The following is a 27,072-nucleotide window of genomic DNA, read 5'->3' on the forward strand; positions in this document are numbered from 1 at the left end:
CCCGTGGACTGCATTCCCACCAACTTCAGATTTCGTCATATCCGAAGTTAGTCGGCGGAATTCGGAACGGAAATACCGCGTTTCAGGAAAGGAGAAACACACGAGTGGCTTCAGTATGGTGATAACGCATACACCGTTGGAGAAGGCCAGTAAAAGTGGTGGCTGCTTTTGGAGAAGGAGTGTGTTGCGTCCTTCAGAGAAGCCCATCTAAGTGAGCCAGTCAGACATCAAGTCATCAAGATAACAAATGGACATTCTAGCATTCCTATTGGCGGTGTCTTTCAGTGACGCAGTATTGATTACAGAGAGCTGGATTTAATCTTCTTTTCACTGGATGGCACTACAGGAAGTTGCTAGTCTAGAAGGGTTGTTAACATCCGTTTCCACTGACGCGCTGCATTTTGGGTGCAAGGCGCTATGCTAGGACGGCTGTCCTCAATGGTGAGTGAGGAACTGACTGAATGGATGGCCGAGCTCTGGAAACACGGGCTGAAACATAAAGAGTCCAGATTAGGGGTGCAGCGCCTTCGTGTCTGCGTGCAAAGAATGAGGCGCTTTGAGTGCAGTTCCCAAGTTCTGCAAGGACGGGCCGGCCTGCAAAGGGCTCCGCTTAAAGTGCGCAGTGTTTCCCGCCACTGCCCTGTATTGATTGAGCGAGGCTGCAGGGTACAGGGTCAACTGCGGTGTACTGTTTACACAGCAGAGCTCGCGCTGAGCTGCGTGTCCTCAAAGGCTCGCGGCCTTGGTAGGATAGTCAAAACACAACTTTTCAAAAAGTGCACTACGTGTATCCTTGGAAGTTCACCGTTTCAGTTCCATCTGTAATCGGTATATAATGAATTCACCAATGCTTATTTGGAGAAAAAAAATACCAACCCTTAATCGGGGTGTTTGCGAAAAATAGTACATGCTGAAAATGCAACAGAAATGGAAAGCCTAATATAAACATTCTAAACCTAGCTTTACACAAAATATGCGTGGCTGAAGGGTACTGTAGACTAAAGGCAGGCCAGGGCTGCTGCTACGGCAACTGCTACGGGCTGGGGAGGGGGAGGAGAAATGAAAGGAAGGCTGTGTTTGCGGGGAGAGAGAGGGGAGGTGCTGGTGTGGGAGGGGGGAGGTACTGGTGTTGGAGGAGTGCTGCTACGGCAAGGCTGTGTTTGCGGGGAGAGAGAGGGGAGGTGCTGGTGTGGGAGGGGGAAGGGGGGAGTTGCTGGTGTGGGAGGAGTGCTGCTAGGGGAGGAGAAGCCCTGGCCGTGAATGCTCGTGCATGTTCACGTGAACTGCAAGAAAACACCGGGCTGAAACCCCTTAGTTTGAAGAGGATTTTGCCGACATGAATTCGATCCTATCCATTCCTGCGGAATGGGACAGGCTCGACCTAAAAACAAAGAGCGGTGATCCTACCAGCAGTAGCAAATTGGAGTGCACTTTGTAACGCTTCCCTGAATGATCCTGTCATATGAAGCAGCTCTCTTCCACAAGCAGCCAAGAATCCCAGCCCCATATACAAGGACAGGGGACATTAAGCCAAGCCACGTCAGATATCAGATGGTGCAAGGTGACTTGCTACCCATCATGACATTTTACATGCCTATATTCATCAACTCATTTTTAATTGGTCACTTAGGCATTTCCTTTTATCTTCTATAATACCGAGTGCTCAAACTCCCTCCCAAGCCCTTACTTTCTTCTTTCAACAGCCCTTCTTTGCAGCTTTCATTTCTAAGTTTAACCGGTGACTCCACTGCCAGTGAATTTTGCCCTCTCTTTCCTTTTCTACAATCCTCCTGCCCTCTAGGATACTACTTCAAGTTGATTTTCTGCTGTTAATGCTTGAATCTCTCCCCACTCTTTATACCTCAATCCTCCCATTGCTTGATTTGTAAAACAATACGTTCTGGACGCAAATGTTTTGCTCGGAAGCCCGTGCCCGGTGCTACAAATAAATTGGGGATACTGAATAACAAGGCTCGATAGTCTTGATTCCACCTCATGCCTATGACCCACCACTAGACATTCCTGCCGCTTATTACACTTACAGGTTCTTTTGAATTTCTGCTTTTTCCCTTTGTCTCGGTTTTCCCATCGCTCTTCCTCTTTCAAACCCCTTTTTGTGTTTTTCCCTTTTGCTCTGGGTGAAAGGGACATTAGTTCCGGTCCCCACAAATGAATGCCAGTGGATCTGACCTTCAACCAGAGGCTCAAATTAAGCACTAGATCCTCATGAGAAGTATTATGTTTTTCAGCTGACCCTTCCCATTCTGCTCCATCTCACCTGTTGACCATGTCCTCTCCTGCTCACCCCACTCTTATGTTCTAAGAACCTTGGTGTATTTTCTGAGTTTTCACCTCTACTGGGTCGTTTTTAGTTTTGGTATTCTCAGACCCGTCCACGTCTTAACAGTACTAACTCAAATTCTAACTTGTCTTTCGGTTATTTATTTTTGTCCTTCTAAATTTGCTATTGTCCCTGCTTACTCTTACAGTCCTATGTGACATACTAATTCTTATCACATTACTTAGCATGTTGAGCTAAACACTATACAAGACTACTAGATCTGAGAGGGTTATAAAAACACGGGTTTACCCAATAAGTCACTGGGACCTGGGTGAATGAGTGATATCAACAAAGTGGTCCCAAGTACTATCAATAGATATTATCTTGATTAAATTCAAAATAAGATTATCACAACGTTGTTTTTAATCACAACGTGTACAGTAGAACAAAATTCATAAAATACATCAATAATAAATCACAATTGAATGCCCCTAAGGGAAAGGGAAGGGAAGGGAAGGGAAGGTAGTTAGTGGAATGTGAGGAAACTATACAATTGATGAAACACTGGTCATTACGACCACAGTAAAAACACTAATAATGGATGATAAACTAAAAATAGCAATTCCTACAACAATTGTTTCAATAAACTCATGCCTCATAAGAGTAGAATCATAAATGATATATCAAAATAGAGACAGGGAAAATGCAAAGAGTGTCGACGTTTCGACCCAAATTAGTGCAGGTGTACGGTAGAACCTTGCTAGAGGGTTTAATCAGGACAAGGACAGGCGAGGGGCAGATAATTTGTGCAAAACATTATTTAGAGTTAATAATGGTCCAACTGATCCATAATCAATGTAAAATAGTCATTTAAGCATGATCAATGGGGGAGAAATAACCGTGAAAACACATTTGTGAACTCAGGGCAAACCGAGGAATAAAATAGGACATGACCAATATTGACCAAAGGCTGGTGAGACATCACAGAGTGAAAGTAAAGTCACTAAGCTAAGCTCCTTAGGGGAATTCAATTGTGATTTATTATGGATGTATTTTATGAATTTTGTTCTACTGTACACGTTGTGATTGAAAACAATGTTGTGATAATCTTATTTTGAATGTATTCAAGATAATATCTATTGATGGTACTAGATCTGAGAGTCTTTCTTTTAGGTCTTCCCAATCTAGGACTAGGCATGGTAAAAGGTGACAAATAAGGAATTATTCAAAAGCAGGACATCAAAATAAATAGTAAAATATTCAGAGGGGACTCGTGGCTTAGGGGTTAGCTTCCATCTCAGTGCAACAACCCCCCCCAAAAAAAAACTGACAGGGTCTTCAGCTTACTAACTCCAATTCCAGACTCAATAGCAAAAGTGGAAGTCTTTGAGGATGTGATACGTGAAAACACAAGATGTCATAGGCCTGGTGGGAAGGTTTGCCAGGAGCCTCTGCAGAAAGGGAGCTTTCGAGGGAAGGACTAATAATGTAAAAAAATGCTTTTATGTTGCATTAATGCATTCCCGCAGTGTTCACAAGCATCTAACTCAATCATTGAGTATCCTGGATACAAGAGGAAATGCATCCCAGTCATTCAGAATACAAACAAAATACACGTTCTATAAAAGGCACCTCACTGAAGCTTAAATGTTGGTGTTCCACAGTGAAAACTGCATAGCAATAGTCATGCCTGTAGGGCAATCCGCAATACATAAAAAGGGGCAGCAGAGAGCTGTACAGCACTGGTGTACAAAATAACATTTTTTAAAGAAATTGTGCGAAATTCCATCCAAATTCCATGAAATTATTCTTTTTGAGTTACACGTGGTTTGTAGGTATCTTGCATGACTCTTTTCATGCAAGTGTGTACTTCATGTCAAGAAGTCTTGGGATATATGGGCAGGAGACTAGTTTGAGCAGAAGTCGTCTCTCAACAAGACATTTTCTGCATGAATGAACATTCTGGATACAAAAATGTTATGCAATATTGTGTAATTGAAAATCTTGTGGAATTCATGCAACATAAAATTTGTGATTTAAGCAAATTTGACAGGCGAATTAACAGTTTGTTCAGGCCTGGTGAAAATGGAGATAGTTTCTGTTCAATGGTGCTTGCAGTAGCTGCCCTCAACTCTTTTTTTGGTCTCGCCCAGGCAGTGTATGCACGCTGTCTCTTCGAGACATGCTGTATCTTCAATATGGGCTTCAAGCACCGCCCATCTTTTTCATTGGTTCCTCTTACTGTCCTTTGTAAATGCCAGCTTTTGTTTGGTGAATACACTTAGTAGTCACCCCTTTTGGACCTTTCATATCCTCCCATGCAGACATCCCCTGTTAAATGTCTCTTGCTCTTCAGGTTATTTAAGATACTTTGAGAGCACTCTTTTTGTCAGCCTTCCTCTGGTCGTGTTAAGCGTTCTGTTTACGTAGTGCTCGAAGCTGCTTTATTTGTTTTAGCTTTGCTCGTCACTGAACCTCCCTGTGCCATCACCCTCCACCCCATCACCCCTCCCACAACACTGCTTGAACCCGCCCCCCACCACCCCTCCGGGGTTGCTGCTGGTTTTAAAATTCTGAACGGCTAGTTCTATTGTGTTTTGAACGGTGCCTTTATCATGTCTTCGAATTCGTCCCAAGACACCTGATCCTTTAAGCGTTCAACAAGGGAATTCAGACATTGCTGTAGTACTGATTGGCATCTATAATTTGTTTTCTTTCCGTATTTTGGTTTAGATTTGCTAAATTCTTCATTTTATTTGTGACGGGGAGAGCCAACACTGAGACTCGAACCCAGTTCCCCAGTCCCAAAGTGGACAGCCCTGTATGTTACGCCATACCCTCTCAGACCGCTATACTAGGTGATGCATGATGTTACCCTCAAGACATATTAAGTATAAAGATCGTACCCGTGCAGACTCTGGAATGGGTTGTACATGTCAACGCTCCTTGGTGCAGCACCCTACAACAATGCTGCATGCCACACCCATACCAGGGCAATACACCACGACTTTCATGGGCCCATTGGCATCCTGCATCTTGCTCTTCCAAAAAAAAAATCATCCCTGAGCAACACAAACTTTGAAGGAAGCTTCAGTAATGTGCTATTATTTCAATTTTAGTTGTACAATTTGGAAGCCGGTAGGTTTTTGTTGATGGTCTGACTATACAGTGTCTGTGTCAAGATTATTTTATTCAAGGTAACAATGTACATGCTCTTGTCCATGATGGTGATCAGGGACTCCTGTTAAAAGTTCCTTTTTTATGTTGATAGCTCCCAATGCGGTCTCTGAAGTGCACATCCACATGTATGGCCAAGAAGCTCTTCTCTTGAAAGGGGGGGGGGGGGGGGGGGGGGAAGGCCAATGACCTCTTCAGGCTCAAGATGGCAGCTGTGAGTGGGGTTGGAGCAGGGGGCTGCCGTTTGGTCTCTTAAGCTTAAGCCGCAGGTGTAGGTACTTAAATTGTCATCAGGAATGTGGATCTCCCCAGAGGCGAAACTAAAAGCCTATTAAAACTTGAAAGATCATGCGAGATACTCGCCTCGACTGGTGTGATACATGTAGTGTTGATCAATGCCTGCTATTGGCGCTATTAATGTAGGCACAACGATAACCAAGGCTGCGCATGGTGTATAATGTGGCAGACAAGGGAGAGCACCAAGGCAAATGGAGCTCTAGGGCTGTCCCCAAGATTACCTTTGCTTCCAAACACAGGCGGCAGAGTTTCTTCTTTGCATTGTGCCCCCCTTGCTTCATGTCCTAAGTCGCACTCCCGCCCACCCCTCTTCCCTAGACTGCCCACGGCCTCATGCACAGAATAGAGCGGCTTTTATGCTGCCAGTGTCTGTTTTTATTATGTATAAATTATGATTCTGGACAGTCACTCATTCCTGACCCTTGACTTTCCTCAAAAAAAGTTTCTGTAACTGTGTGTTTGTTTCCAGTTATTTGTTAGGAGTTGTACAGGAACTGTGTGCAAACTTTGTTTAGGGACATGCAGTACTTAGTGGCCACTTTAATTTACAAACATCAGCCAACAGTCACCCGAGTGCCAGGGAAGGAGCAAAGTGCGACATTTTAAAAGAACACAGAGGAGGCCTAACTCATGGAGACCACAGAAACACAGGGGTCAATATGATATTCCTTCAAATTAGTTGGGTCTGCATTTACATCTTGCTATTTACCTTCCCCGCAGCTACACCACGGCACAAACAGGCTAATATTCCTTAAGGAGATTTAAAGCCCTGAATTTCAGGTTTGGAAGCACAGAAGGCACAAGGAATGGGAGACTCTGGGAGACCGGGTCTGCTGCCGATGTCATGGCTGCTGCTACAACACACCGGGATCCGCATTAACAGGGTGCATCCTTTTATTGGTCGTACACAGGCAGCCTACTGGACAGTGCAGTTCAGTGGCGTGAAAAAAAAAAATGATATTTTATCTTTTATTTATCTTTTCTCTTATCTATCTTTTACCTATCTGTCTAGCTATCTATAGTTTAGTATCCATCTTTTAACTATCCGTTATCTATCAATCTCTCTTTTTTGTATATGTATCTTCTAACTATGAATGTATCTTTTTGTTATCTATCAAGCTATCTTTTAGCTCTCTAGCTCTATCCATCTTTTATCAACATGCTGGTCAGAACCCACGCTGCTCTCAAACATAGCTTCAAGACATTGGTAAAGCCAATAGCTCTGGCTAAACACTTATAAGGTCTAAAAAGCAAGACTTCTTGGCTATGCCAGTGCTTGTTTCTACTACCCATAATACATAGACGTCAGGCCGCTTGGTTAGTAAGCCTAATCTACAGTATTTTTGGTGACGCAAGAGACAGTCAAACAGGTCTTACAGGTTTCACATGGTCATGTATAAAAGAAACCACAGAACTGCGTGGGAACAAGCCGGTTACCCTAGCGGGCCATTATGTAAACTAAACCAGCTATGTCGTCACATGATCTACAGGAGTCTTTTGTGGGAGCTTGGCAGGTTAGTTCAGTACACTTATTGAGCACACTACACCTAAAAGGAGACCTCTAGATGCGAATATATGATTAGCTCAAATATTTACTTTTTTGCCCACTTACAGAAAAAGTTTTTCCGCCATTGGATGATGAGAATAAGGTTGATAGAGCTTATAAAACAACTTCAAATTACTACAAGTCTGGTTGTCTAACGCTCATTCCTGAAACTAAGTCCATAACCATCGTCTCCAGATCAGGAAACCAGAGGGGGGCTTTAATGTGAACCAAGCTTTCAAAAGGTTGGTTTGAGTTGGACTTTGATCAGAAGGAAATTACACAAGTGAGCCCTTGAGCTGCAGAAGTTAGCACTGCCTGCAATGGTACAGCAGAACTGGAGAGGAGATATGGAGCCTTCCTTAGCAGATCACAAGCTTCTAGTAATTCGGGGCAGAATGATTTCATCTTTCAAATTGATGGCCAGTCATGTGCAAATCTGTGCACCAGGCACGACCTGAACCAGATTTTGTACTTTCAGCGAATACCAGTTGCTTCATGCATGTTCTTTACACTTATGCCATCCGTATCCAGTAATAAGTCCAACATCAGAATTTTTAAGAGTCCAAAAAGTCTGAATTAATTTTTTTTGGCTTCCTGGCAGCATGATTTCTGTAATTCAGTCTGGATTTTTTATTTTTTATTTTTTTTACAGTGGCACGAGCCATCTTATCTCTCAAACAGTTTTTTATAACATACTTTATTGATTTTCGGCATAATAAAAGAAAGCAAAACAAATACCAATAACGCAGTCACGTTTACAGGCTCAGCAGCATAGCTGCGGTACAGATAGAAAAGATATACAACAGTACTTTATCAGTGTACCAGGGAAAAAACAACAATACACAGTCACAAGAGAACCCTCAGAGCTCCGTAAGGGGGCATGTAAAAACAGGCAGGGGATTGGGAATCAGTGGTCTTTACCGACCCATCGCTCAGGGTGATCCCTTCAACTTTCTAGGGGAACATATAGTCAGACCCAACAGAAATACCCCCACCAAGGTGCCCATATACATTCATACTTATGGGGGCCCCACGTGCCTTGTATACCAACTTTTCCATGACAGCACAGTCGGTCATTTCCCTACCCCTCTCATAAAAGGGAGGGGCAGATTTGTCTGTCAAATAGCGGGTCAGATCACTTTTGGCTACCAGGTATGCCACAGCCAGGAGGGTGCGCATGGTGCTATGCCCCCAGTTCGTCCATGATCCCCAGCAAGATCACTTAATAGTTGGGCTCCAGTCGGAGTCCCAGAACCCACCCCATACTGTCATTGATCGCCTCCAAGTACCTCCTCGCCACTTAGCAATCCCTCAATAGGTGGTATAGGGAACTGGGGGAGTATCAACAACACATGCACTCCAGTCCGGAGGCTCGTCCCACGCGATAAGGTCCCATTCACCCGAACCCAAGGCCGCAGATCAGAGTAGAGGAGGGAAAACCAGCCTCTTTAACGTGGGCCAAATTGCATCTTCTCAAGCATAGCCCGAAGGAAAGGCCAGTGTATAGTGTTGAATGCTCACTCGAGGTCAACTAGGAGCAGTGCCTTGAGCCTGCAGCACACCCTTGCTGCTGCTACCTACCAGGGCAGGATAGGCCGTTGCAAATATACTCCATTTTACACACGTAAGCATGGTGGCCATCTGGGAACTGTCAAAAGGCTATAGTTTAACATAGATTAGCAGTCACATGGTAGCTGTTAGAGCTGGCATCCTAAGGTTGGTCTTCCCCCAAACTTTTTGCCTCTTTACCCCCTGCTTTTGCGGATTTCCAGTGCTGCTTAAGTGCATGTGCTTCTCCCCTAAACATGAGGACATTGGTGTGTACCTGATTGGCATATTTTGTATACAGCTAAGTCTCTTCTAAAGTAGTTTACCACATACCGCATAGCAATTCAAATGCTACTAGTGGGCCTGCAGCACTACTTGTGCCACCCACATAAGTAGCCTTTCAAACCAGTCTCAAGCCTCCCACTACAGTTTATGTGTGTGCAGGTTACTGCTACTTCGACTTGGCATTTAAAACCACTTGCCAAGCCTTAAACTCAGCCCTAAGGTACCCTTAGGGCAAGGTGCTATGAGAGTGAAAGGTAGGACGTGTGTTTAATCTTCACATGTCCTTGTAGTGACAAACACTCAAATTTATTTTCCACTACTGTGAGGCCTATCCCTCTCATAGGCTAGCATTGGGAATTTCTTAATACACATTTAAGCTGTAATTCCTGATCAGAGAGGAGTAGCTTTTTCATGATTCTTATCTTTGGAATTGCAATAATAAATCCTCCTTACTGGTTAAGATGTATTTAACATTAATGATTTAGAAATGCCAATTTTTGAAAATGGACATTGGTCTGCACGTACTGCTCAGTCTGCCTGACAGCCGGTCTCCAAGAAACATCTGGGGTAGGTGACTGCTACACTTTGTGCAGTCCCTCTAGACAGCCACAACACAGCACACATCTACATACATCTGCATTCTGATGGCCTTGCTTGGGCAGGATGGTAGGAAGGGGCCAATACTTCAATTGAATTGGTTATGTCCTATGCTCACCCCCACAGATAGCCTGACAGATAGGACTAGGTTGAAAGGCATCATTGTGTACTTCAGAGAGTTAATTTGAAGTCACCCCCACATCAAAGGTACTTTTGGTTATAAATACTTGGTCTCCGACACCCTAAAAAGCAGACACTACTGGACTTGCAACTAAGCTCTGCCAGAAGGACTGCTGTGCTGCTTAAATGACTCACTGGACTGCTGATCTGAAAGGCCTGCTTTCCTGTTTGTTGCCCTGCTGCTCTCTGATTCTGCTGAAGGAGAACTGGATTCTGCCTTCACTCAAAATGACTTCCAAGGGCTTGTTGGCTGCCTCCTGTTGCTTGAGACTCAAGGATATCACCTCGGCTCCTGTGCCTGGATCACTGGAAGTGGCTCAGATACTTGCAATAGGGATTTCGACGCATCTCCTGTCTGCATGTAGTAGAACCGGCACATCGACCCGGTTAAGGGAGTAAAATCGCTTGGAACCAAAGCTTTCCCGCTAGAGATCGACGCATCGGACAGTGTATCACCGCCACTGCAGTTTGGCGAGATCAATGCATCACCTCAACTGAGTGGCAGAATCTGACACATCCTTCGACGCCTCTCAACTCCGGCACCCGTCTTAGGAACTAGACGCATCCTGCAGGACTCAACATCGATGCATCCTGCTGTTTGCGACTAGGAAAGGCACTTTGCTCACCGGGGCCTGCATGGATAATATAGCCGGCCATCGCTCCATCGCGGTCGTCCTGAACTTTGACACTGCCTTGGTACAGCGCGACCTAAAGTAACCTTTTTGGTCATGTTTTGTTTACAATATAATTATTTTTATATACACCTGTGTGGAGTTTTTTTGTGATGTATTCATTGTGCACGTTGCACAAGTACTTTACACATTGCCTTTTTAGATAAGCCTGACTCCTCTAGGCCACGCTAACAGAGGGTGAGCACAGGTTATCCTTTAGTGTGTATCTACCTTACCCTGACTAGAGAAGTGGTTCCTGCATGGACTGGGTGAATACCTCAGCCAACCAGGAATCCCATTTCTAACAGTAGCCCTCTCGGATATCTATTTTATTATTAAGGTAATAAGGACCAATTGGATTTTTCAGAGTGGGTTAAACACTAAATCTTGCAGGTCACACAAAAAATTCATGCGAGCTGGCATCAATGGCTGAGGGTTTTCAGGCTCACTAATACATATGCTGCACATTGAGTGGTGTGGCGTCTGTCGGACCTTTGGCTTAGCAAATGGATTGTCTGTTTGGCAGTGGCCTGGTAGCTTTTGGGGCACTCGCAGCAAGTGTATGAGCTGCACAGAGAACAAGTAAATGAAAAATTATGCAGCACTGTCACATGAGGGTGATTATTTTCTCATTCATCCTATATTTGGGGCTGAAACATGCATAACATGAAAAAGGTGCACCATTTACTATGGGATCCAATATGATTGCTTGATTAATGAAATATGGGTGAAGTGCAGAAACTCAATGTCATAATTGGCAGTACAATCAAACAACGGCTGCCAACATGTGAAAAAAGCACATGCACCCCCCCCCCCACCCCCACCCCTCCCGCGATACTTGGGGCAGGGCTAGCCTTTTGCCCATCTTTCCTGCTCAAGCACCATCAAAGTTAAACCAGATAAACAGCTTCACAAACACAACATTAAAATAAAATATTTCAAGATAAAATATTTCCATTAGAAAAAAAGTTGCTCTTGAAGTGTGGAGGGAGTGACTTCTTTTAGCACAGTTTCCACTGAATGGCAGTGCTCAACAATAAAGGCACTCATTCCTTACCTCGTCCAATTTGGTCTGATGACATGGAAACGAGAAGGTGAATCCAAGGGGAAGTGTTTTTTCTTTAATGTGCAATTCGTCCATGAAGTTCCCCAAGCAATCAGTAATGTGGTCAAAGAGCTATGAACAAAAAACATATTTGATTAAATATACCTTCATACACAATCAGTATTCTGAAGTGACTTTCATTAGCTAGCATGCTATTCTAACTTTTGGAGTGTGTGAAAACACTGACAAGCATCATAACAACTAACATTTGAAGAAGTTTGCAACAAGCATTGCCAAAGCCACAACATCTCTCCTTTGCTACTGGGCAGAGACCTATTCGGTTTGTCAATTCTCCCACCCTATTAATGGCTGCTGAGCATGTTTGCTCATGCACGGTGGCCATTTTGTAACTTTTTTGTTGTTTTCGGAAAATCCATTACAAGATGGATGGCACTGTGCACGCGACTGTCTACATGGTGGCCATCCTATAATGGATTATCTTTACAAGATGGCCACCATGTACGTTTACGCAGACATTACAGCCATATTTTGTGGTTTGCTAGTGCCAGTACACAACTAAAGTAAGATGTAGACATTTGCTGGTATGATTTTCAAAAATCGTTCAACAGTTGAGCATTTCAATTCACTATCACATTTACAGAGCCACAGTTTGGCCATTAAATGTTTTTTGCAATAGTCATGCAACTATAAGCATCTCTCAAAATGTGCAGCTCTTGGATGAAAGTAAAACTGCAGTGCACTCCACCATGTGGGCCTACCAGCTGTCAGGAAGAAAGAGCCCATAAGCCCACTAAACCTTTAGTTAACAGGGCTAAGCAGCACAAACCCTGACGTTAGAAGTATCTCTTATCAAACTAGCTTCAAAAAATGAATCAAAATGTCCACTTTTAGAGAAGCGATTGAGAACTAAACTTGTTTTTCTACCTCTATTTCGACCCTTGCTCTCCAGATTCTCAGCTACCAATCTACACAGCTCTGTAACACTACTAATTATTTAGTATAGATTGTTAAAATAGTGAATATTTAATGAAATCACAACATTTATTAGTCACCGGGGTGTTTCTTGGTGATGTAGCAATACCCAATAGTGCCGAAGATGTTAACTGACAGTTTTCTTTCTTGATGATTTCTTAATGATAAAGGATACATACCTGGCAGCCACTGCCACGCATGAGGTCATCTGGTATGGCAAAGATCTCGTTTGTCATTTCCACCTTTTTGAGGCCATTGTTAGAAACGTTCACTCTCAATACACGGAAATTAGTTCCTCCCAGGTCCAATGCCAAGAACTCCCCATTTTCTGTTGTAAAAGAGCAGTAAAAATAGTAGAGTTGTCATTTAATACTGAACACATCAAAAACTGCTGATCTGCCCTGCAGCAGGCATCTCCCCATAAACACAATATTAAATTATGTTAAACACCGTTATTTTGAGACTTACAATAACACCTGCTTGAGAATTACATTTTTCAGATCCTCATCTAATCACATAATTTTGTCAACAGTCCCCTTTCAGGAATCAACTTTCTTCATGTAGATAAGAAAAATACATTAAAAGAAATTTAATAAGTGCATCGTGGATGTAATTTTTGGCAGAGACGGCACTTGCTCAGAAAGCGCCCTGGGCGGAAAGAAAGTTGGTGCCCTTGTTGCAGCTGGTGGATAAAATGAAGCAGCATGGGCCCATTTTGAGTTCACAGTTCAGACACATCAAAGCAGTAACCGCCCTCCGAGCACAAACTTCTCGGCACCTCCCTCAAAGATTCCGATTCACTCACAGTGGTAGCTTGACCACGCTAGTGCCAAGTTGCTGGTGGGGGAAATGGCGGTGTTGGTTTTATGTTCTGAGGAGAGTGAGAGGGAGATAGGAGGGTTTGGAAGGGGGGTGATGAGATGTAGAGGCAAGTAAAAATTATTAAAAGCAGTTTAGTCTGTATCATTGGTGCCATGCGGGACTTAAATCCAGCCAATCCGTGCGCCCCTCTGAATACTGGTGCCCTGGGCCCAGCTCGCCCATGCGAAAAGCCGGCCCGGATGATTGGCCTTGCATCCTCACCACTACTGTAAAAAGCCACCAAGTAGGAGCATCTCTTACTCCACACTTACTTGTGTGATGCTCATAGAGGAGTACCAATGCCCGCCCTCATGATGGTGAGATGTCGGTACTTAGAAAAATGACCTACTACTAAAAATATTTTTAGGCCCAACATTCTCTGCTGTACATGAATTCTTAAACTACTGCAGCACATTAGTAAGAAGGGACTCCTATGGAATGTAACTGCAACATAGAGCCAAGCAAGTTTTAAATAAATAGACAAAACATCTGCTCTGAAACTAGTCTCTTAATAGAAATATCCACAAAAGTCAGGAAGAGAGGTCCATGGCTGCCGCATTGCAGATTTTAGTATTGCAATGATGCTTTTCAAACCCAAAAAGTGACAAGTGACAAGTGCCAGCAATATCAGTCTTCCTGACATCTAATACGATTTTTGTAAACTATGAAAAGGAAGTTCAGTTTGTGATAACAGTTTAGTAGCCCTACATTTATTTATTTTCTTCTGCATTAAGTAGATCAACACAGACATTCCAAAACTATGCCTGTCTGTTAGGGACAGAGGTGGGTGACTGGCATGTCGAGGATGCAACAGTCCAGATGGAGGCAAGAAACGTAAAGAAAAGCAAGAGCTGTGCGGTAGAACATGGGAGAAACCGAAATTTGAGTCTTCAGCTTTGGCTTGTCTTGTGATTGCTACAGCATTAAAAGATAGTCATTTAAGGATCCGTGGGACATTTCAGAAGATGGCCTGAGTCCTTCCTGCTCTTCTTGGAGTTGGGGATTTAAAGTGTTAGGTTGCCACATTTCCCCATGGTGTTTACATTCGGTACAAAGGCTATTGCCCATTGCTAACAAGGTTTGTGACATTTGTGCGCCATTTTGGAGAGGGACGTGGACAAGGATAAGGGATAGAGTAGCCACATTATCTGGTGTCTCTGAAGGGAAGCAGCTGGGGAATGTAAAGGAAGAAGTGAGACAAGCAGAACAGGTTCTCTGGGGAGGGACAGTGTAGGTTTCAAAGCAATCAGGATTGCCGCTGACAGACGGACCATTTATCAGCTGCAAAGTGTGACATCGCCATGGGGCAAGTAAGACGAATGGACAAGGAATGTTCTAGCCTGCAGAAAGAGAGATATTGCGACAGACAAGGATACCCTAAAGAAGTGTTTAGAAACCAACCGTGGTCAATTGTTTAGTGTGATGTAATAATGTATGGGGATTCTGAAGTTGCTGGATTTGTGATTTGGAAATTGACTAACCATACACATTCATTCGAAATCGTGTTTTCTCAAGAGATATACCTGGGATCTGATGATTAATTACCTAGTGCATGCTATGACACTTCGACTATGTCGCTGCTCTGTTTCCTGGTGTCGGTCAATGAGGCCTGGGACACACAAGAACCAGTAATAGTGAGCACGCCGGTACAAATGCGGAGGAGAATTCAGCGCCTGCCCGTTAAGCGCAGGTGCAAGATCTCACGTAGGGTGAGCATGGCGGTTCTGGTTTGCCAGCAAATTAAGGATTTCTAGTCAGGGCGTTAATGGCATCCAACTAAGTCTGAGAAAAGAGTAGTGCTTAATTTGTGCCGGTGATGGACACTGCCACTCATTTTGGGGACTGGGGCTTATTTCTCATTCTCTAATTTGGTCAACAATGGCTGTTTTACCATTAGGGCTCTGCCCACTGCCTTTTTATACCAAGTCAATAATAATCTTGTATTCACTCTGGGTAGAAAAAGAAAATGCCGTCGAGCAGCAGCCTAAGGCAGCTCTGCTCTAGAGAATGTCTGCTGCGCCTGCACCAGCCATCAGATTTTCCAGGGCTGGTGAAACGCCCAGCCCTGGCCTCAGGCCCCTGGCGCGCCTCAGTGACTCCCAATCTGTGACGTGGTAAAGAGTCTCAGATAAAGTTAGACAAGGGCCCTTCAGGCTTAAGCCCTCCCCACCCTTTCAAAACTCGTCAGAGACCTGGGAAAGGATGAGGGGAAAGTGACTGAAAACTCCAATCTGCAACTGCGCTGGCTCGAGGTTTCCGTTTCAAGTGTCCGAACTAAGATGCAGCAGCCACCGTGGCCGCACAGACAAAGTCAGTAAAAAAAATGCTTTTAAATACTGTGTATGTATGTGTGAGAGAGTATGTCCGTGAGAGCGTGTGTGCATATGTGAGTTTGTATGTGTGAATAAAAGTGAGTGTCAGTGAAGGAGTGAGTCAAAGTGAGGTCAATGAGTGATAAGAAGATTGAGTACAAGTGAGAATGAATGAGTGAGGGACAATGGCCGGGAGTATAACTGAATGTTACTCTGTGTGTGTCAGGTCTGACTGAGTCTTAGTGAGTCAGGGAATGGGTGAGTCATTGTGTGATTGAGTCAGAGTGATTGAGTCAGAGTGAGTGTCAATGAGAGAGTGTGTGTGCGTGTGTGTGTGTGTGTGTGTGTGCGTGTGCATGGCAGAGTGTACGAATCATTGAGAATGAGAGAGAAGGCTGAAGCAGGATGTGAATGAGTAAGACTGAGTCACAGTGAGACTGGGATGAGGGAGGCCGAGTGGGACTTAGTGTGAATGAGTGAGACTGATTGTGTATGAGTGAGACACAATGTAATTGAGTGAATTGGAATGAGTGAGACTGAGTGAATCAGGGAGGACGAGTGAGTTATGGGAAGATTCAGGAAAACTAGGTGAGATTGAGTACAACGGAGCTGGAATTAGTGACTCAGAGTGAAACTGAGTGAGTCTTAGTGAGGTTGAGTGGGACTGATTGAGTATGAGTGAGACACAATGAAATTGAGTGAATTGGAATGAGTGGGACTGAGTGAATCAGGGAAAAGGAGTGAATCATGGGGAGACCGGGTGAGTCGGAGCGAGGGTGTGAAACTGAGTGAGACTAAATGAGTCAGATTAAGACAGTCAATCAGAATGACTTAGAAAAAGTGGGATTCAGTGAGAGTAACTGAGAATGAGTAAGACTGAGTGGGTCAGAGTGAGAGAGCAAGACTGCAAGAGTCCGTGAAATGGAATTAAAGTAAGTAGAAGTAACTGGAAGTGCGAATGAGAGTAAATGACTGAGACCGAGTGAGAATAAATCAGATAATGAATACAAGCGAGTGTGAGCGAACCCTCCAAGTGAATGAGTCTGTCTCGCTCACTTTATTTCAAGCCAAGAATTACCCCCCACTACTTTTGCTCTTGACCAACCACCCCTGGTCAAGAGCGAGAGAGAGAGAAATCCAGAGAAGAGAGAAAGAAGGACGAAAATCAGTGACAAAGGGAAAAGTTGTTTTGTAAAAACTTGTAAGAATTAGACAGAAATTGTAGGTTGGCAGAGGCAAGAGGTGGAATCAAAACTGGGCAGTATCGATATTCAGGCACCCTGGAGATCAGCAGCAACAGGGCAGACTCCTAAGGAAAACTTCGGGTCCCTGCATTTATATACATTACTTATCTATTTATTTCTATAAATTGAGCAGTGAACACCAACAGCACTATAAGATGAGGAGTTAACCCCCCTGCAGTCATCAGACCCGTGTAGGGTATGTACAGACCGCCAGAGTCTTAAGAAAGGCTATTAAGAAATGCAAGAGGAAAACCAATGCTCACGGGTGGGTTGGCTCACGCCGGGAAAGGTGGGGCTAGATACATGGCAACAAGTGGTAGCAGATATCAATTAAGTTGACGGTGGAAGGCTAAAAAGTAAAAAAAAATAATAATAAAAACAAAAACTTTAAAAAAACACACACACACACACACACACACACACACACACACACACACACACACCCCGAAAAGGAACCGCGGAAGACGGAATAAGAGACACATTGTTTGAATTGAGAGTACTTGATATGAAATTATGTTTTGCATGTGAAAGCTGAGAAAGGGAGTTTTCTCATGTCATGGCTAGGTTATTTCTGTTACTCATTGGTATACAAACGGGTCGCCATCTGAATCAATAAAGGCCCGATGCCTGCGTCACCCTGCGTCAGCTTTAACAGTGCGCAGTGCTCTCGTGTGGTGAACACCTACAGAGAAGCTAACATCGCCGGATTACAGAACGTGTTTGCACAAGGAAGACAAGCACACTCTTGAATACGATACACCCTTGTGGCAGAAGAGCCTCATTATAAACACTGGTAACCTAGCTACGGTAAATCCGGAGCAGGCTCGGAGCCCTGCCCGGCCATAGCAGGTATCACGTTCAAAGGGAAGGGTGGAGCAGGAAATATTCATTCATTTATTTTATTTTAACAATGCACGGCCTACTTATTTCATACAAACCATGCAGTTTTTGCAAAAGACAAAAAAGGGAGCATGTCACAGGCCAAGCTTTGTAAGGGTATGCTGGCATCTTAGGTGAAGTACATACATTTTTCATCCGATCCCTTTTTAATGCCACCCATGTCGAAATGCTGAGGTTGAACTCTCCCTCCCCAGACCCACGTTCCAGCAGGCGGGGCCACCGGTAAGTCCCTGTGCTGCTGATGCATACCAGTGAGTCTCCTTTTGTGCCAGTCATTGAAGTCCTTTTGAAGGTCAATGTCAGAAAGGTTCATTCTTGCAAATCTATCAGTGTTGAATTCGTTTGTGTTGCCCTTCGGACAGTTCTAATGAATATGGAAGGGCACAGCAGAACAGTGTAAGCAGAGTATCCAGGTTTCACACAACCAGCGAGAATGCTTTTTTTTTTTCTTCAGGTCTGGACCACAAAGGAATCAGGCAGTGGCGTCTCCTCCGCTAAGGCGGAGGAGCGCCGCTCTACTACCAGGAGCAGCAAAGAAATGAAAAAATCACAAGATAATAATGGGACTTTATCATATTTTTGGGTTCTGCTGCGGCACTGCATGAGGGGGCAGGGCGGAACTGCATGGGAGTAGTGGTAGACACTCCTGTGCACAATGACTATTTGGTCGGCCCCTGTTCTCCATGCAGGGTGCATTACAGCATGCATGGAGAACATGCCCACCCCGACAGCTCCTGGCTGAGCGCCGTGTCACGGCACTCAGACCACTCACAACGCTCCATTGGAGCAAGCCAATCACAACGCTCCATTGGAGCATTGCGATTGGCTTAGAAGTGGGGGCCTGGCTGCCTGCTTCCTGTTCTGGAGTCAGACACAGGCAAGCAGGAGAGAAGACGCAGGACCCGGCGGAGGCAGCAGCAAGGTACTTTCTTTTTTTTAAAGCAGCCTGCGAGCAAGCCTCCCACCCCTGCACCCACCCCCCTACCCGCGAGTGTGCTGGCCACCCCTACTCCCAGAGCCCAGCATGCTAGACTCCATCCCAGACTGGTCATTCCCATAATTTATTGGACTTTACCCCAAGCTCTGCTGCCTCCCCAAGATTATACAATGCTTTTTAGGATTTCCCAGACTGAGACACTGAATGGTACCCGTTTGTGCCCCAGCCGCTCTAGAAGAAGCTCTAGCACAATTATGAATAACACATTTTCAGGGGAGGAGTAACCTCAACCCTTACGTTGTGATACCTGATCCACCAAGGGATTCTTTCCAAGACTAGCTACAGCTGCATTTGTGCCAGTTCCCATGGGGACTTCGCAAAGTGTAGTTCGCATACAGAAGCACAGCACAGTTGTCCAGTGTCAGCACAGTACAAGAGCTGGCTGAGGACACTGTACCTGAAAGTCAACACACATAGGAGCCATTTGTTCACAGCATCTAGGCACCATTTTTATTTGGGCCACCCAACTCCAGACTTTTAGCAGCTGACAAAAAGGCACTGTGCCCATATAGGACCAGCTTGTTACATCATTGACTATTCCAAGGAGCGGAGACTGGGCCAGTACTCAGGATGTGTCAAATAGAGATGATAACGGCAAAGACCATACGGGGGGCACAATTACCAGCAACACCATGCAGATCACAAATGATTTAACATAAGCTGACCTGCTCTTCCTAGTGTCTCAGACTAAGCGACTACCCAAGAATCTCCTGCATAAGCAGATAACTGTTATAAAGAAACTGACAAGGAGTAAAAAATTAGTAAGGTAGGTAACACACAAAAAAATACTATCTGGGACACATTTGAGGGGCTTGGGGACCGTAAGGTTACAGGCGAATTCAGATACCAAAAGCTACTCAGAAGTTTGCAAAAGGAAAGGTTGAAAAACAGTTGTAACAAAAAGGTCTTGGGCTCCCAGAAACTATTTATAAAGTTACATGCCTTCTCTCTCCTGGTCGGATTTACCAATTATGGAGTCAACGGGACAAGGGCTGGTTCTGATGGATGGTGGTTTGTCTGTAATACTACTTAATGGCACAGCCTCAGATCGTAGGTTGGCCAATACATCTACAAGACAAAAGGTATAAGTTTATCTATAGTCAGTGCACAACCGTGCGACGGAATCTAGTAAAAAGGCAGAATGGCGGATGTGAAGCTATTCGAATGCTGAATTTTAGTGTGAATTATAGAGACTGTTCCTGCAGAAGCTCGCAGTATACTCAGTTGAACTGTCAGTCTAGTATATTGTAAGTCCGTTGGATGTAGTCCACATAATCGCTAGTTGAGGGTGGAGCCATTTAATCAGAAAGTGACATAAACAACATTAATCCTCACTTGGGGCCAGAAGAAGTCAGATCCGGCTCATATGTAGGGCTGGTTAAAATCAGAGGTGAGGTTGTGCCCTTCAGCTTACAAGAGGAAGCATAAACATCAATATTTTGGAATGAAGAGTGCTGGTCTAATGCGCACGTAGCTGTAGGGACTGACAGCTTTAAGTAAAGTGGCAATCATGAGGTACAGTCGGTTCAGTTTCCTCTAGTACAAAGTTGGCTGCACAGTCACAAATAAAATGAGCTTAAGTCAGCTGTGGAGCTCTTATGAGTGACATAAAATTACAAGAGGGTCCGTTTTCGAGCTACTCTCAATTATAGCCGTTGCATAAGCTTTGTTTTCACTAGGTTCCAAAGCAAGATCCCCTTCTAATAAAGCTGGAGACTCAAAATGAGTCAATGGTCCCACAGGACATGATTTCTCCGACGAAAGCAAAAAGGTAAAGGAGTTGGAATTTACTGCTTCATATGATTGACTTGCCCCCATCAAGGTCCATGAATGATGTTTCTTCAAGAACACTGTCTGCTTTGATGTCGACTTTGCGACAGTCATGGCCTAAATATAAAAAGCAAATAGTCTCTTCTTCACTGCCACCAGCCAAACGCAAAGTAACCAAATTAACTCTACTAGTACGTGAGATACTAGCATGGTATCCCAACATGCTTCCGTGCCCGAACTATTGCATTCAGAGGCGTCTCGATTTGAAGGGAATTTTTCGAAAAACTGAAATTCCCCAGCTTAACCTTCTCCTTTTAAGATGGAGCCACCTTGAAAGAGAGGATGTCCTTCAAATTAGATTTCATAACAAGAGTCAATCTAGACAGATGGTTCTCTACCAACCCCATGATTTTTTCTACTTTCCCCGCTTTGGATCCTACTTCCCTAGCGGAACTTGCCATTCGTGTCAAATCCGGATCCCCTAACGACTGCTGCCCACCATCCGTCTTGCGGAATGTATGTCTCAATCTACCTGACGACATTCTAAATTTACTTAACAGATCCCTCTGTCGTGGCATCTTTCCCACCTCTTTCAAGGAGGCTATCTTACTACCCCTTTTAAAAAAACCTGGTGCCGACCCTGCAGAGCCATCGAACTATCGGCCGATTTCCCTCCTTCCTTACTTTTCTAAAATCTTGGAGGCCGATGTTACTCGGTGCCTGTCTAATTTCATCGAATCCTCCGGCCATCTGGAGTCCAACCAGGCGGGCTTCCGACCTGCCCATTCCATAGAGGCTGTCATTCTGGCAGTTCTTGATACACTCAGGAGCAACGCGGATGGCGGACACCACCAGGCCTTGGTCCTGTTGGATTTGTCGGCCGCATTCGACACGGTGGATCATAACATCCTTCTCCACCGTGTCGGACAGGCGGGCATCCAAGGCATAGCTTATGAGTGGATCAAGTCCTTCCTTACTGGAAGAACACAGGCAGTCCGCATGGGCCCTTTCACCGCCAACAAGACCCCCACTTCCTGTGGTGTCCCCCAGGGTTCTTCCCTTTCCCCGCTCCTCTTCAACCTGTACCTCCGGCCACTGATTCGATCCCTTTTAAAATGGGATATCATAGCTTTTAACTATGCAGATGATTTGCAACTCATCTTCCCCCTCAACTCTCCTCAGGCCACTAAAACATTTCACGGGGTCATGATCCATATCCAGCTCTGGATGAACCAGAATCAATTAAAACTAAACCCCGGCAAGACTGAGCTCCTCCTTCCGGGGCTCAGCCATACCCTTTGGGGCCCACAGTACTGGCCTCCAGAGCTCGGCACTCCCCCCTATCCCAGCTAAAGCTGTAAAAAGCCTGGGCGTAATCATTGACGCTGAACTCACCCTCCAAACACAAGTTGGGGCTGTAGTATCCTCCTGTATGTACCAACTCCGGAGGATACGCAAAGTCCGTCATCTTCTCCCCCCCGAAGCACTCACTCAAACTGTTCTCACTTGTGCTTTCCAGACTGGACTTTTCAAACGCCATTTATCACGGTCTCCCTTTATTCCTCATACACCGCCTCCAAGTTGTCCAGAATCAAGCGGCTCGTTTGATTCATGGATCCCCCAGATGGCTATCAGCCAAGCCTCTGCTCCGCAACCTCCATTGGCTCCCGGTAGACCAGAGGTCCACTTTCAAGGTGGCTTGCCTCATCTTTAAAGTTCTTCACTGCCCCATTCCCGGGTTCCTTAAATCCCTCATTCATCCTCACTGCCCATCACGCAACCTCCGATCAGCCCATCGCGACCTGCTAGTTACCCCCAAAAGCAAAACTAAAAAATTTGGCGGTCGCCGTTTTTCTTACCTGGCTCCTGCACTCTGGAACCTGCTCCCCCTCTCAATTAAATCCTCTACATCCCTCCTTAATTTCAGGAAACTGTTAAAAACTCACCTCTTCCCCTCTTTCAGTTAGGCTCTTTATTATCTTGGTTTCCCTCATTTATTCTGTCTCTAGCGCCAGGAAGCTTCGGCGATAGTGCGCTCTACAAATGGCATTTAAGATAAGATAAGATCTTTCTCTTTTTTTTTTTGACTAGTCCATCATTCTCAAAATGACTGTAATATCACAGTTGTTTTGTCATGCAATTGCAATGTGGGAGGAGGTTGGCTGGGTTGAATAAGATGTGTGGAACTGCTAAAGTTGAAGAAGCATTTGAAAATTGCGGTCACTGCCAGCCTTTTAGCTTTGTCAATAGCAGTTTTGTTTTGTCATTGATTTTGCAAAATTGTCAGGTAAGCTGCAGTGACCACGTCAATCTTCCCGAGACACTTCCCTTTTTAGGTCTCGCCGACGCATCATGCATGCGCTGAATAGGAAAGACCTTCAGCAATGGATTCAGTTTTTCAGACAAAAACGTGCACGCATTGCATTGCTTTGAATGCAACGTGTGCACATTTGGCGTTTCCCTTGCGGGAGCGAGCTTTAAAATATGGTTCCTGCTCGGTCCCGCAAGGGAAACGGCCGCAGGCCCCCTCTTCTCTCCCCTGCTGCCTCTTCCTCTCCCATCTCGTTTTTTAAATTTATTTTTTAACTTTCAGCGCGAGGCGAGCGCTGGTTCTTTTTTGGATCCATTTCACAGGGAAGCAACTAAATGAAATAAAGAAAGAGATGTGAACCGTTTCTTCAAGTCACGGTTTTCAGTAAGTGAGGAGCGACGAGCGTTATATATTTATTTTCGCCGCATTTCTGTTGCCAATATTCTGGCTACTATATTTTTGTAGCAGGACAATTTTGTGCTCGATATGCTACTGTTGCAAGGAGCCAGCTCCTGGGAGTACTCTGGGAGGTGCTACGGTCTGGTGTTGACCTCCCACTAGGCAGTACAGCCTTGCCCAAAAGAGGGTGCCTGACTGCGAATGGCCACTGATTCGCAGACATAATTTAAAGTCAAATAATACTGGATCAGATTCAAACCACATTGTTTTAAAACAACTGAATATATATACAGTCCTGCGCGTCTCTTTCTACCTGCGGACAAGGTTGGTCTTTCTGGGGAAACATTCAAGGTCGGCTGAAGACAGACAGTGCCATTTCAAATCAATCAGCGGGCCATCTGCCTACGCCCAAGGCTACACAGCAGTGGCAGACATCCAGTAGGAAATAAGCAATACCATAATCAGGGCCAAATAAATTATGCAATTCTGAAGTCGCATGTTATCAGCTTCATTGTGGATCTGCCGCACTTGCCACATAATCCACCACATGCTGCATAATATGCGGATTTTACCCAAAAAAAATTCAAACTCAAATGAAGCAAAGGTTACTGGTAGTCAATTTGCAAATGTTAGCTGGGCACCTTTTCATTTGTGGTTCCTGAATTGAAGTGTTAAACAGATAATGAGATGCAATATTAACCCAGAAAGGGTGTTAAGTTGACAATATAATGAAATACTGCAGCAAAATGGGCAAAATTTGACTGCATAATTTAACTTTTCTTGACTTCCACAGCCATATAATTCAAATGGCCTTAACCATAACACATTATAACTTTAGAACAAATAAATTATATCAAGAGATGCAACAAAGAAATCCTTCTTCCCAAGAGAGGCCCTGGAAGTCTGTGACAGTAATAGGTTTCTACTGTAATTTACTCAGGTAGGTCTTCTGCTGGGTGGAATGTTAGCGATGCATCTGCTGCAATAAAAACAAGCATTGGCATAGCCAATAGGTCTCGCCTATGGGACCTTATAAGTGTTTAGCCATGCAACACTTGATGTTGTTGCACCAAGGATATTGTGCTCGACAACTAAACACTTATAAGGTCCCAAAGGTGAGACCTATTGGCTATGCCAATGCTTGTTTATTCTTCTATTCCCCTTCCCATTTTCCTTGTTTGCTCACCTACATTCTATCACCTTTACTAGTATTTGTTGATAATAAAATGATAGATTACTGTTGAATAATGTTGTCTAGCTAGGATGTAATACTACAATGTACAGCTTTCATAATTTAGACTGAAGATTGATATTTATTATCTCTACATGTATGTGAAACATGCGTTTAATTTTTTGTTTGTTCTTGAACCAGTTTGACCCACATAAAGCACCTCAAACACAACTAGGGGTGGGCGGAATTTGCTTAATCGCGCTACACAAATCTCCACGAAACTGTAAAAAATCTCAGCGAACACGCAGAAATTCCGCGAACACGCAGAATTGCTTGCTCGCGATGTTTTTTTACTGTTCGCAATCGATGTTTGCATGTTCGGGGGGGGAATATCTTGCGAACACTCATTTGATAACGTGAACAAGCAAAAAATTTCGCGAAATCGCGGAACACAGCATTTTTGGGCAAATTTGGGTTCTCCGCTGAATGCAAAATTACCCAAATTCCGCAAATTCCACGAGCAGAACGGAATTTACTGCCCAGGCCTAAAAACAACCAGTGAATAAACCAGGCTATGGAATGGGGCCACTCTTCTTTATGTACAAGCTGTACACTTTGTTAAACGATTTCCACTCACAGTTATTAATTGCTATCAAATGTAAACTGTCATGGTGCCATCCTCGCGAATGACCAAGCTAGCTATGAGCCACATTCAAGAGTAGCTTCCACCTCTATTGTACGAGGGCACCCAGTGGCCAGAATATTGTAGCATGGCTCTTCTTTAACTCTTGTACCACACATTTCTGCAGAACAGAGAAGTGATCAAACTGACCACGAGTTTATACAATCCAAAAAACATAACCAATAAATGTTTTGCCAGTGAATGAAAACATGGGATTTATGGATGAGGTACAAAATAATTTCCCTAGACCATAATACCATTCGCTGCATTAAGGAAAATAAAATCATACACATAAGTGGCAGGTTCTCTAAAATAACAATAAAGACAGACTGAAAATGTGGACATTACATTTCAAAGTAAGGAAGACCCAGTCACCCAGCCATGATCATAGTTACCAACGGCCAGGCATGGCTGGTGTTAGGATGTGCATGAAGCGTTCATATTAGTTTAAAAGACTACAGATCCACTGTTTGTGAATTTACCTGTGCCATCTGGAGTAGATCGAACAAACGTTGGAAGCATTTTCACAGAACAAGTCGGATTTGTCCCAGCTCCAAGTCCCTTTTCCATCTCTTTGCGAAACCTATCCGAGATATCTTGGAGCACTTCATCAGAGAGGCGCATGTGATAGAGGTATTTGTCAACCTGCCAAAAATAGTTACATTATTGATAAAACTTTAATCAGTTACAAGAATGCGTTTTAGTTACTTCGTGACATTGAAAAAACAAATGCGGATATACTCATTCAGCTATCGTTGGCTCAAGCTACTCAGACCAGCAAATATTTTGCCTTAACTTTCAAATGACTTAGTGAATGAAAAGTTGCCTTGATAGCAGCATTTGTCATTCATGGTAAGCTTCCTCTGGATAGTGTGTAGGAAAATGCTCAATTCGGCCTCACTTTGTAATCTTTCAATATATCAAGTAGTATTATTGATGGAACGCAAAGTGTATGCTCCAAGGTGAAAAGGACCCATTACAGATGTTTCCATTTAATCAGTGAACCTTCTGCACCATCCACTTCTAACTCCATCAGAATCAAGTAAGGAACCAGGGGGAACATATTTCATTCAAATCACTCCATTGGCCCCTGGTAAATACTATAGATGAGGGGTGGACACAAGTGGTGAGATGAGGAGTGCCTTCCAAACCAACATGCTTACTAAGAACTACTTCTGTTCAATGTGGAGCATTGGATCGAACTCACCAGCAGGGATGTCACTGGTCAATATTTAAGTTATGCCGGTGTTTGGCGCCGGCAACTTATCCTAAACACCAGCGTGCATTTATCCACCACATGGTGGCTCTGTGGGCCAATTTGTTTTGCCGAAGTCCTCAATGGCTATTAAATGTACTTTAAACTAGCACATCGGTACTGTGGTCATTGGCATTTGGCAGAAGCTGGGGCGGTGCCAGCTGCAGTGGACTCCTCTTCACGGGACCGTCTCTGCAGTTCTTCCAGAATGCTCCAAAAAGGCAGTCAGCCTGAACCTCACAGCCATTACCAATGAGGTCTTCAGAAACAGGCACTAGGAAAGGTCCTGTCTCCAGCAGCAGCCTTTCCTAATGTAAGGCAGTGCTCGCTGATCTCAAAGTTATGGTGTCATGAGGGGAACAGTCGCCATTGTATGGGTTCAAAATTAAATTAATTATTTTCCTTGCCCAATATACACCTAGCACCACAAACAGAAATGAATCTGCTCAAAACTTCAGCAGACAACAGTAGTGAGGAACAGGGATGCAGAACTATTTCTCGAAATTCTTATTTAGCCTTTTTTTTTTATTCAGGTCCTGTGGTGGCAAGT

The 27,072-nt window shown here is 44.2% G+C and overlaps 1 protein-coding gene across 1 annotated transcript in view; it reads right to left on the minus strand.

Annotated features, from left to right (window-relative positions):
* The window catches only part of LOC144791771 (hexokinase-2), a 146,369-nt gene that overhangs the window by 77,203 nt on the left and 42,094 nt on the right, over positions 1–27,072 (minus strand). The window contains exons 2-4 of the mRNA XM_078666538.1: positions 25,750–25,912; positions 12,800–12,948; positions 11,640–11,759 (exon numbers count right to left, since the gene is read on the minus strand). Of these exons, the coding sequence (XP_078522664.1) occupies positions 11,640–11,759; positions 12,800–12,948; positions 25,750–25,912 (432 nt within the window). The remainder of the gene's footprint in view (positions 1–11,639; positions 11,760–12,799; positions 12,949–25,749; positions 25,913–27,072) is intronic.

This window comes from Lissotriton helveticus, chromosome 11, assembly GCF_964261635.1.
Source record: "Lissotriton helveticus chromosome 11, aLisHel1.1, whole genome shotgun sequence".
Lineage (NCBI taxonomy): Eukaryota > Metazoa > Chordata > Amphibia > Caudata > Salamandridae > Lissotriton > Lissotriton helveticus.